Source organism: Chroicocephalus ridibundus, chromosome 27 (assembly GCF_963924245.1).
Source record: "Chroicocephalus ridibundus chromosome 27, bChrRid1.1, whole genome shotgun sequence".
NCBI classification, from domain to species: Eukaryota; Metazoa; Chordata; class Aves; order Charadriiformes; family Laridae; genus Chroicocephalus; species Chroicocephalus ridibundus.
This window is the reverse complement of record NC_086310.1, coordinates 716445-733440: the sequence shown is the minus strand read 5'-3', so window position 1 is coordinate 733440 and position 16996 is coordinate 716445. Positions and strand designations below refer to the sequence as shown.

Here is a 16996-nt window from a genome sequence, read left to right as displayed (position 1 = left end):
TCTTCTTACTTAATTTTATGTTACTGCTGTCTGAGATTTAAATTTCTCCCTCTTTCCACTGAACTGTCTTTCCCTAATCCATTAGATCTCATAGTCCTATTTAAAGAAGCTTTAATGGGACAGGGAATGAGACCGGGTGGATAAGAGGTGTGCGTGTCCCTTCTGTTTTGGATAGAAATGGGTAAAACTTCTCTGCAGGTTCCATTCCAGGCCTTAGAGGCATTCTCACTATGAGGCGTATCTGCTCTGCTTCATAAAATTTCACTTGCTCTTCCTCCAAGTCCAGAAGCACACCAATCACTGAATCACTCATCTGCTGCTTCTCAATCTTGTGGTCTCCGGTGCTACAGATCTGTCCCTGGGACCTGTGCAGAGCCCAGTAGCCTCTGTGGTCAAGAGTGAGGGGTTGCTCCCATGTTGGACACAGTTGATTCATGCCGGCTGCAAAATGGAGCTACTCCAGGCAGATGCTGAGCCAATCCATGAATCTGGTGGCACCTCTGAGAAGACGTGTTTATGACGGGGCAAAATGCAGCACAACAGTAAGGAAAAAATGTGAGGGCAACAACCAAGGTCAAGACAAGGAGGTAGGGGAGGAGGTGCTTCCGTTGCCAGAGCAAAAATTCACCTGCTTGTGGAGAGGACCACAGTGGAGCAGGTACCAACACTACAGCCCCTTGGGGTCCCTATACTACAGCTGGTGAGAATTCCCTGAAGGAAAATGCAGCCCATGGAGAGGCCCTGTGGGAGCAGGTTTATCCTGAAGGACTGTAGCCTACAGAGAGCCCACGCTGGAGCAGGGGAAAAGTGTGAGGAGGAAGGTCTGGCAGAAAGGAACTGTTATGGACTGACCATGACCCCCATTCTCTGTCCCCCTGTGCCACTCACAGGTTGGGGGAGGTAGAGGAGTTGGAAGTAAAGGAGTGAAGTTGAGCCTGGGAAAAAGGAGCACAGGGGGAAGGTGTTTTGGATTTTGTGTCTGTTTCAATGATCCCTTGTGGACAAGAAGGCCAATGGTCTCCTGTGGTGCATTTAGAAGAGCATGGCCAAGCAGGTTGAGGGAGGTCATCTTCCCCCTCTGCTCTGCCCTGGTGAGGCACCTGGAGTACTGTGTCCATTTCTGGCCCCCCAGTTCAAGAAAGACAAGGAACTACTAGAGAGAGTCCAGCAGAGGGCTACAAAGATGATCAGGGACTGGAGCACCTCTCTGATGAGGAAAGGCTGAGACCTGGGTCTGTTTAGCCTGGAGAAGAGAAGACTGAGAGGAGATCTCATCAGTGCTTATCAATATCTAACAGGCGGGTGCCAGGAGGATGGGGACAGAATCTTTAAGGCGGTGCCCAGTGACAGGACAAAGAGCAACGGGCACAAACTGAAACACGGGAAGTTCCATCTCAACATGAGGAAATACTTCTTCACTTTGAGGGTGCCAGAGCTCTGGAACAGGCTGCTCTGAGAGGTGGTGGAGTCTCCGTCTCTGGAGATATTCAAACCCCGCCTGGATGGGTGACAGCCTGTCCAACCTGTTCTAGGTGAACCTGCTATGGTGAAGAGGTTGGACCAGTTCTCCACAGGCTGCAGTCCTTCAAGATAACCCTTCTCCACCATGGGCTCTCCATGGACCTCCGCTCGTTTAGGAAATATCCACCTGCTCGGGGTTGGGTTTTCTATGGGATGCAGTGTGATGTCTCCAGAGACTGCAGGGAAATACCCGCTCCATCATGGATTCTTACAAACTTTCCATGGGCTGCAGAGGAGTCTCTGCTCTAGAGCCCACAACCCTCTTCTCACAGAGGCCACCCCTGCAGCCTCCCCACCTCCAGCTACCAAAACTTTGCCATGTAAACCCAACACCATTTCTAACTGGAATTTGACAATTTTGGCACAAGCAGCTCTGAATATTTTTCAGAACAAATGGTTCGGAGACAGTAAAAAAGTTTTACTCTACCCTCTGCTCGCCAAAGTTTAACCAAGACAGGTGTGAAAACAGGAAATACAATGAAAAGAAAGTGCAGATGGTATGAAGTTGACATACAATTTATTGTAAAGATTTTGTGTAATGTTCTCATGTTTGATGAGACCGTTAGGCATTTAGTCACATGCGTTTTTCTCCATGGCAGATTTTTTGCACAGATTCTTAACTTAGCTCCTTTCAATTTATCAGGTCTCAAAAGTAGCTGGAGTTGATGCGGGAAACATAAGAAACTCGTAAAGCGCTGTAGGTTTCACTTAGAATTGGTTTTGAGTGTTATTTCTGCCAAGAATTACTGGCAGCAAAAGGCATCAGGTTCAAATTCAAGGTGGATAGCAGTCCAAAAAACCCTTTATTTTAACCTTCTCTTGGAAAGTTATATTACACTTTCAGGCCCTCAGAAACAGAACACACTTTTGAATCGGTGTTTAAATGTAAAGAGAAACACAGAAATCTAACAGTTTAGAGAGGGGAGCCATAACTCCTTTTTTAACTCCACCAGTCAGAACTGATAGTCTTTCCCTGGGGAGTCACCTACTGGACCAGGGGAATGCTGTCTCCATTCAGTTGTCACAAGTGCTCAAGGTTGCATTAATAGGGAGTAAAAAATACATTCAACGGGGAAAAAAATATCCTTGTCACCCAACCATGTTTTAATCAAAGAGACAGCAGAGAATGCATCCAAGCCTCTACAAGGGTGAAGACTAGATTCCCTAATAATCGTGACGATTTGAATGGATTACTTAAATAATCAAATGCTTCTGATATTCCTTTTTTGCTTTGGGCACTGATTTTCTTCATAACCATTCTTCTTGGATCACGTAGAAAGAAAAATTAATGAAATTTTCTGTTTGTCCTGGTCTTACTTATAAGAGGGCATTTTTTTTGTAATGGTTTATACATGCCTTGGAATTCACATACAGCTTGGAGAATATTTTGCAACAAAAAGCAATCATTAGAGGCTTTCTCTGTTCTCTTAGTTGAGAACAAATAATATTAAAAAGTTCTTTTCCTTCAAAGTACTTTTTTTTTCTATTTTGAGACACTGTAATGTTCGTTCATTACTTCTCCCCTTTTTTTCAGGTTTTCCTGCTTTGATACCCAGTCCTACTGCCTTTATTTTATAATTGCTGACGTCCTAAGCCATTCTAGACTCTCCTCCTCTCACCGTGACCTCTTGGCAAAGAACTTTGATTCTACAACCCATTTGATTCAAAGTTTCCCTTTACAGTGTCTCCAAAGGGACTGGGATTGAGACCGGGTGGATACGAGGTGTGCCTGTCCCTTCCGTTTTGGATAGAAATGGGTAAAACTTTTCTGCAGGTTCCGTTCCAAGCCTTAGAGGCATTCTCACTATGATGCGTATCTGCTCTGCTTCATAAAATTTCACTCGCTCTCTGTCCAAGTCCAGAAGCACACCAATCACTGAATAACTCATCTGCTGCTTCTCAATCTTGTGGTCTCCGGTGCTACAGAAAATCTGTCCCTGGGACCTGTGCAGAGCCCAGTAGTCCTCCCCGGGACGCATCCCTTCCTGTCTCCCTTTCTCCCTCACCACCCCCAGCACCCAGTCCTGCTCCTGGCCCACCTCCACCTCCCAGTAGTGTTTCCCAGCTGCAAACCCTTCCTTCCCCACCAGGACAGGGACTGTGCAGGGAGTGTTCGTGCCAGCAGGTTCAGACGTGTTGCTCTCCACACCTGGAACCCCTGGCAGATGGAGCTCCAGGACTCGGCAGTCAGATTTCACAGTAATGGGAACTGGAGGGGAAAACGAGAATCACCCAATGAGCAGAGTGGCTCAGGGACTTCTCCCTGCACGTGGCTAGGGGTTGAAGCATTTGAGGGTCTGAGCGGTCCTGGTGCAATTCAACACAGAATTTAAACATTCCTCAGCACAGGGCATGCAATCCCTGATGAACCAAGAAGCACCTTGGAGCTCTCACAGCCAGCTCCTCTTTCAGGGTGAAAGTCTACATGCTTTACCATACATTTCTCTTTCTCTTTTCCATGTGGCCATCCATCCTCTCCAGAATTGTGTCCACACCCCACCCCAGACTTTGACACCTTTCAGCAACTCCTTTTCTCGCTTTTCCCAACAGCCACATCCCAGCCTCATTTCCTGTTAACCAAGGCAGCATATTCCTGTCACTCCAGCTCTGTCGGTATATCTCTAACATCATGATGTCATCATTTCAGGTCATTTTGGACAGATGTTCTCTGAATTTTCACACTCTTGATCCCGCTAGCTTACCTGCATAGCTCCGGGATTCCCAGAAATCTATGGAAAGAAAATGAACATCACTGTGTTATGTATTTATAGGGCAGTTAGGTACTTCTTAGACTGAGAAGACTATTAATGTGCAATTAGAATCATAGAATCATAGGATGGATCTTAAAGATCATCTAATTCCAACCCCCCTACCATGGGCAGGGACACTTCCCACTAGACCACATTTCTCAGAGCCCCATCCAGTCTGGCCTTGAACACCTCCAGGGACTTTCCTGTCATTGCTGTGATTCTGCACCAGTTTTGGCCTTTCTCCTCTTAACCCACCAATACTAGCATTCTGCATAATCTCTAGTACTTTTAAACCACTTACCCAGCTCTGTTCTCAGTCGAACTGAAAGGGAAAGACATTCCAGTCACTAACATTTGTTTGCTTTTCCTTTTTTGCTCCACTTTTTCAAAATGGGACAACCCCCCAGCATGGAATAGGAGACTATTCTTTTCCATAGGTTGATATTTCACTATACTACTTGGCTTCAAATCCAGGGATAACATAGACATACTAACCTGAAGACTTGTCTTATTGTTTCTAAACTTGACAAGAATGGCAGATTTACATAAAACAAGTTTCCTTACCAAAACGTTTCTTGAGTTCCGACTTTGCTGAAAAGGAATAGCATAAATGAGTGATGTAAAAACTCAAGGCAAAAATGGAAAACCATTTGTGAGAAAGACATTAGAATTACATCACCTGTTGTTCCTTGTGGGAACAGTGTGTACACTTACGTGGGAGATTTCTGTCATTAAATTTTCAGGATAAAAGCAGTTACAATTTTTTTCTGAGTAACGTGAGAAGAAGGGAAGGAGAGAATGAGAAAGCTGAGCTGAGAGTTTTGGTGCTGTGAAATTTGCAGTTCTGTCCAGCTGAAACATGGTGCTTAGGGACATGGTTCAGTGGTGGACTTGGTAGTGCCGGGTTAACAGTTGGACTTGGTGAACTTAAGGGTCTTTTCCAACCTAAACAATTCTACGAAACCACGAGAGAGAAGATACCTAATGCAGAGTGCTGAGAGATGTAAGTGGATCATCATCAGGGTCTAAGGCACAATGCATCCTGCGCATGTAGGTAAAGTAAATACCATTGTCCTCTTTTCCATGTAATTACCTCTAATAACATTTCTGAGAATTCATTTTAAATAAAAGTAAGCTAATTATACAGAGTAGCCTATTTTCAGTGAGGCTGGACATTCTCAATGAATATTTTAAGAAAATGAGATTTACCTGCTCGATGTTTGTTTTTTTCTTCTTCTGAAAATTCAACATATAGAATAAAAGATATAACATTAATGGAGTACTTATTGTATGTAAACTGGAAGTTAATAGTTACTTAATGGACTTTTACACAACATTCCATAAAGCCTTAAACTTGTGTCACTTTTGTGGGAAACACATCATTCCAGAACAATTAATCTGTTTTACAGCTAAGCACACACACAAAAATTCCGCAACACTTAAAGCTTTTATTTTCCAAAAAAACCCCAAACAACACAACCCAAAACAAAACAACAAAAAAAACCCACACAGAAAATTAAATAAACTACACCTGGAATTTTTCACATACAAATGATTCGATTCAGCTGAATCTTGCATTTAATTTTAAATGCTAACTACATTAAACAGTGTCATCAAACCCAGTAATCAGACCAGAAAAAACAAGCAAACGAACCCAGGAAAAACCCAAAGTGGGCATAACTTTAGCACAAAGAAAAACAGAATGAACTACAAAAGCATCTTACCTAACGTTGACTCGAGTTGTTTTTTTTCTAGAAAAGACAATACACAGATATCAGTGTAAGTTCTTTGACAGAGTGGCTTAATGCACTCAAAAATACCAATACACGAACCTCATAGCCATACAGCAAGAGCGTGCTTGGCTTACACTGTCAACTGCTTTGAGTTAAGTACGTGTAAATCCAAACCAACAATTTAACCCATGAATGTATCACCCTCTTTCAACCTTGTTATATTTATATAACTCATTAAGTTATTATTTAAAAACTCATTCAGCAGGGTGCGAACAAGACTTATATGTATTGCTGGTGGAGGTCTTGTTTCAAAGTCTGTTAGACTGTGCCTTAACTGACCACATTTAAGAGGGACGTTCAGATGCATAGGCACCCAGGGCATGTGTGGTGCCCTGGGGTACCCCAAGTGCTGTAGTAGGTGTCTCTCTAAAAGACCTCTGCTCTGCTGTGGAAGCTCTGTTAGTTCAAATTGTATCTCTCAGAAATAATCAAAGATCAATGAGGTATCCGCTTCCTTCCAGGGCGGCAGCTAGGAGATAAGAGGGATGACCAAGGACATCACAAATGCTCGAAGGCACCTGTATGTATATAAGTGGACTGAGCTGCAGGCACCCAAGCTCCCAGTGGAGATCACAGTGTTTACAGCTGACTTTATTCAGCTGAGTAAAGGTAGGTCTGAATAACTTTGAAAAAGGCAGAAGAGTGGCCGCCAGCAGGAAAAGGAGTGCTAGAAGCTTGCAAAGAGCTTTCCATCCAACAGCAGGGATTTGGTATGAGTTTTCACAAAGGTCACCGCTGGCCCATGTTACTTCCTCGTAAACATCTGCAATCTTCCCTAGAGAACAGACGTCATGTGGGGTATGATGGGTGGCTGTCCCTCTTCCCTTAATATTGAAAAGGGCTGCCACTCCTGGAATTACTATAGTGATAATCAACGTTCAAATGTTGTTTCCCTGAATTTCTGTCTTTGAGATCTCTGCTAAGTTTAGCATCATTTCAAATGCAAAGGACTTTTACCTTCTTCTATTTCCATCTTCGCTTTTACTGAAAAAGAAAGAAAATTAATCATAATGTTGATTATTCTTGTAAACTTCCCTTGTCATACAACAGTGTACTTCATGTACAAACAGAAATAAGTAGGGCTAAAACTTCAGTTTAATTTAACCTAATAAACTTCCCAAGGCTTTTTGTTAGTCCAAAGAATTAAATTTTTTTATACCAAGACATGTCTCATTTCTAATGGAGTTAGTTAACTCTTGAAAAATTACAAACAAAGCTTGAGTATGTATGACATTGCACCATATGTCAGTCAGCATGCAGTCATGACTAGAGCTTAATGAGAGAAGGAAACGCTCTGTTTGTAAAGCACAAACGAAAAAAAAACTCATACAGGAACTTATTACATTGCGCGGTGCAAAAATAAAATTAAAAACTGCAAAATATTTGTGTCCAACTACAACTGTTAATTAGGTCTGTAATTTAATAAAAATAAACTTTCCAACTTACACATTTTTATAATCTTCGTATTCATCTTCCTCATTACTTACCTGCGCTAGTTGTTTTCTTGTGACTACCTGGTTAAAACAAGGCCAAAAAAAACCCTTTTTTGAATGTTTTTGTAGAGTAATACTGACAAAAATCAGCTCTCTGATTTTTCATTTAGGCTCTGGTGTCATTGCCAGCACTCTGGAGTTATGTCCCCAATGATTATAGACAGGAAATCACACATGTAGGTCAGCTCACAGAGCTTCTCTTGTCAGACCTAAAGCCGTTCTCACATGCAATTTGCATTCCTCCTTGTTCAGATCATATATTTTCCCACTCCTTTTTGTTCCTTTTCCTGAATTTGGTCATTAAATAATCACTGGTGATTTTGCTTGTGAATGTTTGTTACAGACAAGGATTTCAATATGAACTGTTTTGATATTTCTAGATGTTGACAGAGATAACACACAAAGAAATACTTACTTCTCAGCTTAAAAGATACAGTGGAAATTAGGACCATGCTAAGACATAAAATTACCAGGAAGGTAATCAGCCATTTTGAAATGTGGGGAAAGAAAATATCTGTAAAAATGACCAAAAGTAGTTATATTCTATTAATGATAAAACATAAAGACAATTATAACCTAGGATGCAGTCAATACATCTGAGGAGATGGTGAATTTGCATTTTACTTTAATTTTGTTAGTAATGTTGCTGACGAAGAGATCTAGCCCTCCCCAGCAGGACTAATCCAGGGAGACTCTTTCTCTGGGTATCAGATTCAGAATTATGAAAGAGATGTCTGAGACAGGTAGACAGGTTTTCACAGTTCATGAGTCACACAAAAGACAGCAATACTGGCTCTCAGGTTTTTCTCACAAACGTGTTGCATTTCATACTAAACTGAGCAGGTGATGGAATGACGGAAGAAACCATCACCACTGGGCAACAGAGACATGTTCATTCTTGTTTAATTTGATTCAATTAATATCTGATTCATCGTGCTGATTATAGCACATAAGCCAAGAAGGAGAGTATGATTTAAGACATTCCCCACATTGGCTGTTTCCTATTTTCTCTTTCCAGCACAATCAATGTTCTGGAGTTTCTTGATGCCATCTGAAAGGGACTTTCCTCACACACTTCTTCAAGAACTTTACACATCAGTCTAGTTTCCCTTCCAGACCTAGACACTGGCTTCATGACGCTGAAGCTCATCTTGGAGTCCAGCCCTATGGGGCTTGCTTCAGGCTACCTGATTTTTGTTTATATACCCAGCAAAGAGTAATGTGTGACATTCTACAGAGGACTGGGAGGCATGACATGACATTATCCACACCACAATTACACAGTGATGTACATATTAAAAAAAAAGAGAGAAGATAAAAACATACACTAAAACCATTTGTGAGTTGTCGAAATGATCACTTTAACTCTTGTGACCGTAACTATTGTTTTTACCTATGCTCCGTGAAATGCATCAGCACACATCTTATTAAATGACCTGGTAACCTCTTTCTTGATAATGAAAGCTTTTAGAGTGCTCGACTAAGGAAATATGTCATTTTTGCATGTGCATACATGTATTCTTAGTCCATTGTCATTCAGCTCCAGCAAGTTGACTGCCTTAAATTTGAAGAAGAGATCACAGAAAGTCTTGATACTACCTGACCCCTTCTAAAATGGAGAAACTGATCCATTATTTACTGTCAAAGCCTTTGCAGTGAGCTAGAAATAAAGGTGGAAGAAGACTGCAGCTCTCATGGACTTTTTTCCAACACTGATTCTGGGAATGAGGCCAGCTTCATGACATAAAAATGGGACCCTTGCCATTTAGACTGTCTTTTTAACCTTACACACAGGTGACTACAGAGCTCACCCACCTGTGATGAGGACTCGAGACTCGCTCGTTGTATTTAGCAGATTGTTGACTATCCTGCAGGAGACTTCCATGTCAGAGCTCGGTTCTAGGTTCATGGAAGTTACAACACGGTATAGGCCTGTAGGCATCATTGTCATCTTTGTGGTCGATGGTTCCTTCCGGACCCGTCCTTGGCCATCCAGCCAAATCACCTCAGGTTTGGGAAACCATCCGGATGCATGGCAGGTGAGGTCAATGCCCTGCTTCTCATGACTCCTCAGAAAAATGGAAGGCACACCACCTGTCGCTAAGGAAAAGCAAACATATTCTCCATTTCAACCAGTACTGAGAACAGGAAATTGTCTGCTTTATCTTGAATTCAACACTTCTTTTGTATATATATATTTCTATGGAAGTACATAGAAAGACTTTTCTGAATTTGAACTGTGATGGAGGCTTGAGCCCTGATGTTTCTTAATGGTCAGCAATGTCAAACTGAGGATAAGGAACAATTTAACAGAGATTGCAGCAAACAGAGCTAGCTGGGGATGCCAGTGCAATTTCACAGAATTTTGTAAATAAAGAAAAAAAAATCCATATAATTATGCCAATTAACAAATAATGGGAAGCCTATGAAAAATTAATGCAATCTATCTGTGAAAACAGAACGCATTAGTGTCTCAAGCTAATAATTTCAAGTAAAACTGTTATTGACTTGGTACAGTTCTGGTTTACACTTCAAAAAAAAAAAAAGAAGTGTTGTTTATACTCTGGATCTCAGAAGACTAAGTTACAGTGTTACTTAGATGTTAAACCTTTGTCTCACTTGGAATTTTAAAGCTAAGAAGACATCTTCAGAAGAATCGAGCTGCAGTATGAGATGCCCCAATATCTACTGAGTGGAAATCAGTTCCTGTGTAGCAGGGAAAGCACAGGGGAACACATGCCCAGTTCCAAACCCACCACATTAACTGGAGCCACCTATGAAGATGGTATCTATTAATGTACTGAACTAGAAAGAGGAGCAATGAAGGCCTGCCCGCTGCTTTGTTCTCCTGCTGTGGGCAAGCAGCAAGGTGAGCAGTGAGGTACTGGGGTGGGACCAATTGATTATGCTGACCGCAGAGAAATTCTGGACAGTCAGCTCAGTAACGGTTGATTGCACAGTAGAAATCTAAATTTAACTTTACATTGATTGGCTGAACGCTTGCAGGGTTCCCTGAGCTTTCTGACTGGGCTTTCACTGAGTATTAAGGGAGATTGTACTCTCGAGCCACATGGAGCTGCATGTGTTTGGGTACCTAAATAAAGGTATCTCAAACCAGAACAAAAACTTACCTCAAATATCAGTTGTAGCCATTGATTTAGAGAAAACTAACGCAAATTGAACTCATCCCCCCCACGAAGACATTTTATGTGTCCAATTACATTAAATTTATATTATAATTCTGTCAGTTAGTGACAGATACACGTTTCTGTTCGGCTTTATCTTTGAATAAAAAGAGAGTTGCCACTGACCTGCCACTTGCAGTTCAATCAACATATCACGGTGTGTGTCACTGAAAGAGACCACACAAGTGTATGATCCTTTGTCAGAGCTCCTGACGTTCTTCAAGTGCAGAGACATGTTGCCAGCTCTAAATTCACTGTGGAAGAATTCTGTTCTGCCTTGATATCTCTCATCCTGTTTCTCCTTTTTACTTTTTCCATCATATCTGCTCACAGTTATTTCTTGAGACTGCTCGTGAAATATCCACTGGACAGAGAATATCTCAGGAACGTTATCTGCTACCACGTGGCAAGGCAGAACGACCCCTTCTCCAATGACTCCAATGACGGAACTACCAGGAGGAGAGCTAAAAAATTGACCTGTGTGAAGATAAAATGGCAGCTGTTTCTGTTTGTCCATATCACATTTTTCATGGTATGACACTAGGCAACCAGTAGAACTAATATGACTGTCAACAGGAGAGGAATCCAGAACAAAAATGAAAAAAATAGCATGGTAGATTACTCAGATGAGTAACGTTCACATTATGTGAGGCTCATGGGGTACTGTTCAATGGGTGAACAATGAGAAGTCTGCAGAAGGTCAAATACAGGATGCAGGATTGATGTAACAAAAAAGTAAAAAAATTAATTGCCCAAACGCTGGTACCTAGTATCATTTGAAATGTGATAAGGTATGCAAGACACCCCTACGGTGCTGGCACATGTGGCATAGAACCTGCAGCATATCTGCACTCATGTGAATTCGTAGCTGGAGAACAGACCAGAATACAGCAATGCCTAGAAGGATACTAAACGTTTACATGTTGGCACCTGAATTACAGGTACAATGATTTGGTCATCTACGTTTGAGTTAGACCTCCTAGGTTCCCTTTGCAACGAATGGGGAGAAACAGGCGGCTTCAGAGATCAGCCTTTCCTAAAGAGCCAATGACTCTCTCTTCCAGATCTTTTATTTGAATGGCGAAGTCTTGGGTTACTATATTGAAGTTAAATGTGCAGCTTTCATATTTCTAAAGATACATGAGATGAACCCCACTCACAATATATCTCTTTGAAAGTCAGAAAAAGGGAAAACCAGGACATTTTATAGCAGTTACTCTCGTTTCAGTTCCAGGGAAGATAGCAGAATGGAAGAAAGGCTCTTGAAAATCACAAAATAAATAGCAACCAACATGGATTTGCAAAGAATTCCTATCACAGTAACTTGACTTTATTCTATGGCAAATTAAAAATCTGCCATGAAACACTGAGGAAATATTTCAGTGTCTTTTCATAGACATATACTGTTACTTCTTACACTGTAAGTTATTGCATCTGATCAAGCCCAAGGGGCCCCGGTCTATGCTGATCTTCTATCACATCTGCTACCTCTGTTTAACAAGAAACCTCAGATACACTGGAGGATTTACAATGGCACTAGGCATCTGTGGTGAGACCTCTGACTAACTCACAGGGAGTGGGAACTGGGAACTTAAAAAAAGATGTCCAGGCCTCCTAGTCATGCAGAGGACTAAAAGCAAAACTTTCATCTTTGAACAAACTGAGAGAGAGACTTGACACTGACCTACCACTTCCAGTTCAATCATTGGTTGTCTGCATTCCTACTATAGTCATTGGAGATCTAGCCAAGAGTTTTTTCAGTTCATTCTACAGTAGGCAATGAGTCTGGTCATTTTGTAGAATAGAGTTCCTTGACCACCCGTCTTTGATGCCCTGAGGTACTCTGGACCAAATGCGGCACAGGCTACATGATAGGTCTGTTCTATTTTGGAACATCAAGAAGCAAGAAGACCCTACGGTATCTAAAAGACCAGTAGATGTCAATGCATGAACAACTGAATCTTAACCTAGATGCTGAGCTTGCATGAAGACACTTGCTTCTAGGAAGCTAACCATAGGCAGCTAAATCTGCGAGCCAAATCCAAAACCTTGGGCACAACTCAGTAGGCTACACCCAGCTGTCTAGTGCTGACTTACCCTGGAACTTCCCAGGTGGCTTCCATTCACCAATCCAGAGGGTCATAAGTCTCCTGCAGCCCTATCATATCTTCCAGCCTATGCAGATGTCTCAGGTACCTAAACAGATGTCAGACTGCCCCAGGGTTTTATGTGGTGTCTTTTTGATGCTTTATATTATCCAATTTAAAAAGAAGAAAGATGTGTTCTCATTATTTTTGACTTTTACACTTCTCTGAACCAGGAATAAGCTGTTTTATTAAAATATATTCAAAATGGATCTTTACCTGTAGTCAGGCATGATCTGCATTGAAAAGTCAGTATTTGAACAGCTGTCAGCCACCAAAAGGGGGAACCCATCAACATCCAGGCTTCCTAATCATCCACAGGACCAAAAGCAAAGCTTCCAGATGAAATTCCCGTGTGACTCCTTCAGTCTCTTCACAAGTTCAATGCAAAAGAGGAAGCATAATTGCAGAGATAAATTAATAGGGAAAAGTATGAATGAACTTACAGATAATGGGTTTGATTCTGTCAAAGGCAAAGAGGATTGCAGGACATCTTTTCTTTCCTTATCTCCTTGTCAAATTTACCTACCTATGTTGCAAGAGAAATATACTTTTTGTCCCCTCTATTCATCTGTCCATATTTACCTTTGTCTTCCAGAATCTCTTTATTACATTCACTGTCAGTTTTCTCCTTTCGGTGAGGAGTTTAAAGCATTTCTTCTTGCCTTTTGGTATCAGCAGGATACTCTTTTTGTTTTGTTTTGTTTTTTCTTTTCCTTTCTTATAGTAGAAAAACCCTCATGAGTAAATTCTCTTATAGTAGAGTAAATGAGTAAATACTCTTATAGTAGAAAAACAACCTCATGACTACATTCCCAGGAGTAATGTCTCTATATTGATCCCCCTCTTGACTCACATCAACATTTCAAAGAAAAACTTGTGATTTAACAATCAGCATTTTAAAGAGAAACTTGTGATTTAACAACTATGACTCTCTCCAACTTCCTCACAAGATCTTTGCTTTCAACTCACTGCTGAACTAATCCATGCTCACAGCATACTCACAGTAAAGACACACAGCTCAAACTGACTAGTGAGCTGAAAGGGCACAACACAACTTAATTATAGATATAACAGCTCGTGATCTCCCCTGATTTTCTGTGTTTTTTCTCAAATCTCCAGTGACTGGTAAAATCAAACGCTGCCAGAGAGAGGTATTCCAGTCTGAAAATAGCAATAATGCACCTACAGTGGGCGGGTTCACTCCTGCCAGTGCAACCGATTAAATCCATACCTGTTAATTCAAGTATCATTGTAAATGCAGGGTGTTTTCTTCATGGATTTAGCAAAAGTATAATTTCTTACCTGAGTAGTAAGAACCTTAAGACTTCTCTATGGGATATGGTTGTGGTGAACCTTTGCCCTCGTATCTTTATTACCACAGAAGCTTGTGATTACTTTCTCCACATCCAATCACAGTGAACTGGGCAGCATGACTGGGGAAAAGGTAGCTGCCACGATTCATACTGCATGACCAAAACAGCTTCTTGCTCCCCAGTTCATCTCTCTATACTCCTTGCTGGAATAAGGTAGGGATGTTCCTCCTTATCCTCCTGCGCAAAATCGTTCTCTGTTCAACCAGCATTCAGACAGAAAGCGCTGCAGTAAGACTGACAAGTAAGTCATGACAATTTAGCATGGCACTTCTTTTCTATCACATGCTCAAGTGTTTCCCTCTGTTTGCAAATATATCTGGATCTTGGCAGTGCTGGGATTTTTTTCCATATTGTTCTTTTTATGTCCTGTTGAAGATCAGAAAACAATTTCAGTCAGCTCTCCTCTCATTTTTATCTTTCAGTATTTCTGATTCCTGGACCTCCTGTGAACAAGCAAATAGCGCTCTCAGAATACTGCTGTCTCCTTCTATATCCAGATGGCACCTAAAATTCTTGAAAAAGGGATGTCCCAGAAGTTTTATGTGTGGTACTATAATAGTATGCTTTGGTTTTGGGGTTTTTTTTGTTTGTATTTTTGGGGGAGTGTATTTTTGGTGATGCTTTTTGGGCTAACTAAAAAGCTCTCTGGGAAAATAAAATAAAATAAAATAAAATAAAATAAAATAAAATAAAATAAAATAAAATAATAAATAACCCCCTAGAACCCTCCACCAGCACATTTGAGACAAAAAGTGTTGCCATCACCTGAGGTTGGGTTTTGCTCAATACTCAGTTAAACCTACTCTCAAACACCCTCCAAGATAACTAAAGAAATTAATTTTGTTTCTCTTTACACCAGGACATCTGGTACTGGTGCAGTTGTTTTACATCCTACAGTCACATAGCAAAGGACACTTTTGAAGGAGCAGGAAACCTTTGAAGTTTTGCAAGATGGTCTTTCCAGAGACAAAACTGAATAAAGCAAGGAGGAGATTGTTTGAAAGTGAACCTGCTGGACGATGGAGCCTACCATGACGTCAAGAATGCAAAATGTGACACTTTCTCACATGAATCTTGACATTTCCTAGATGGAGTCATCACTAATGGTGAATTCCGCAGGTCCATCTTGCAACCTCATCAGCGATGACCCCATCTAGAAAATGGAAACAGAGAAAGCATGAGTTATCTTCCTTAGGGATGCACGTGGAGGAAGAGTTGTCTCAGATCACTGGACTCCCCATATCAGCTGGGTTTGGATGGTGCCTCCAATGCCCAGGAATGCAATATTTTGCCTGGGGGAGATTTTTAACAACCCAGACCAAAGACTGTAAACCTTTTAGGCACAGATTATTGGTCCTGCTGTATTTGATTCAGCTTTGAAGAAATTAAGAGGGGAATATTTTAGGTCTGTCCAATTCTCCTGATATACATGACTTGTGTTATGAGAAACTTGACATATGAAAGCAAACCCGTTGAACAGACAGCTTTTAGTCACTTTGTTGATCAGAAATAAATAAATAAATATACGCTTCAGAAAGATATAAAGGGTGAATGTCAGGGCTGCCTGCTAGAATTTCTTTAGCTGAACAGCAGAGAACAAGTTAAAACTGCAATAATGTAAATGCTTCAACGTAATAAGTCATTATAGATTTTTGAGAAAATTAACAGGTTTGTTTTGAACTCTGCTACTTCTACTGCACCGTCTGTTGTCATTACAAATTATTAGAAAACAAGTCTAAAAACTTGCAAAGAAAAGGAGATGCCACCAAAGGAAACTCACACTTGGGCTCAGCAGGGAGAGGTACTGACAGCAGGTCTTTTCGGCCTAACTGGCACGCAACTTCCTGAGAAGATTTTAATGTCACTCATCAGAAGCTATCTGACATAGATAACAAGGTGCTATTTTGATATCATCTAATATGAGCCCAATCTATCAGTGCTTCCGAAAAGATGAGCTGTCTGGTTTTGTAAGAGAACTGCAAGTTTACACTGGAGGCATAATTAGCACATAATCAATCAATTCAGTTAATGAGGCAGTAACACAGTACTTTCTTTTCCACAGCAGAGGAGCTACTCTTTAGGAAAAAAAATAATTACTGTTTACAGGTTTTTCTGCAGTACACCCAGTGAAAGCAACACATCTCTCTAAGTTCCCATCTCTATTCTATAGCGATGGTGTACATGTAACTTTAGAAACGTTTTTGGTGTATTTTTGAGGATGTTGTATGTGAGGGAACAAATGCAAATAATCAGAAGACTGCAAGTTTTGGTCAAAATTTTGATAATGGGAGCACACCTCCATGTGTCAAGATTTGGCTTTCCATTATTTATCAGGATGGTCCTCCATGCCATGTCTGTGGAGAGAGATGGCTGCATTTTCAGAGATAATATGCATGTGAAACAATTATTTTCCTGACATTGTGAAAGACTGTGGAGTTTGAGTTATGTTTCACCTCATGATACGATAATCCACTATATTTGATTAAAGGAATCACAGTCCTGGATTCCTCGGGTGCAGTTAAGCCTCTGTGACCTTGCAGGTGAGGTTTCTTATCTCAGCTGGATGTTTATTCTCCCTCTACAGTAAAACGAGGGACAGGCAGCTCTGCAACATGATTGATCCTACCTGAGGGCCATAAAAAACCCCAGAGTTGTAAACCTAGGCTTGGCCCCATGCCTGAAACACTTTTGTATGCAGAATCCATCCCACCTTTAAGAGGAAATGAGCCCAATT

General features: G+C 41.1%; 1 protein-coding gene across 1 annotated transcript; it reads right to left on the bottom strand.

The window, feature by feature from the left end:
- Window positions 1–2197: 2197 nt before the first annotated feature.
- LOC134507730 (butyrophilin subfamily 3 member A2-like) lies at window positions 2198–11259 on the bottom strand. Its single transcript, XM_063318580.1, has 11 exons — window positions 10869–11259; window positions 9373–9657; window positions 7969–8071; window positions 7552–7574; window positions 7022–7048; window positions 5996–6022; window positions 5481–5507; window positions 4836–4862; window positions 4573–4593; window positions 4224–4250; window positions 2198–3730 (listed from the first exon to the last, which is right to left on the bottom strand). The coding sequence occupies exons 1-11, from the start codon at window positions 11257–11259 to the stop codon at window positions 3198–3200; spliced, it is 1491 nt and encodes a 496-aa protein (XP_063174650.1). The 3' UTR covers window positions 2198–3197.
- Window positions 11260–16996: the final 5737 nt, after the last annotated feature.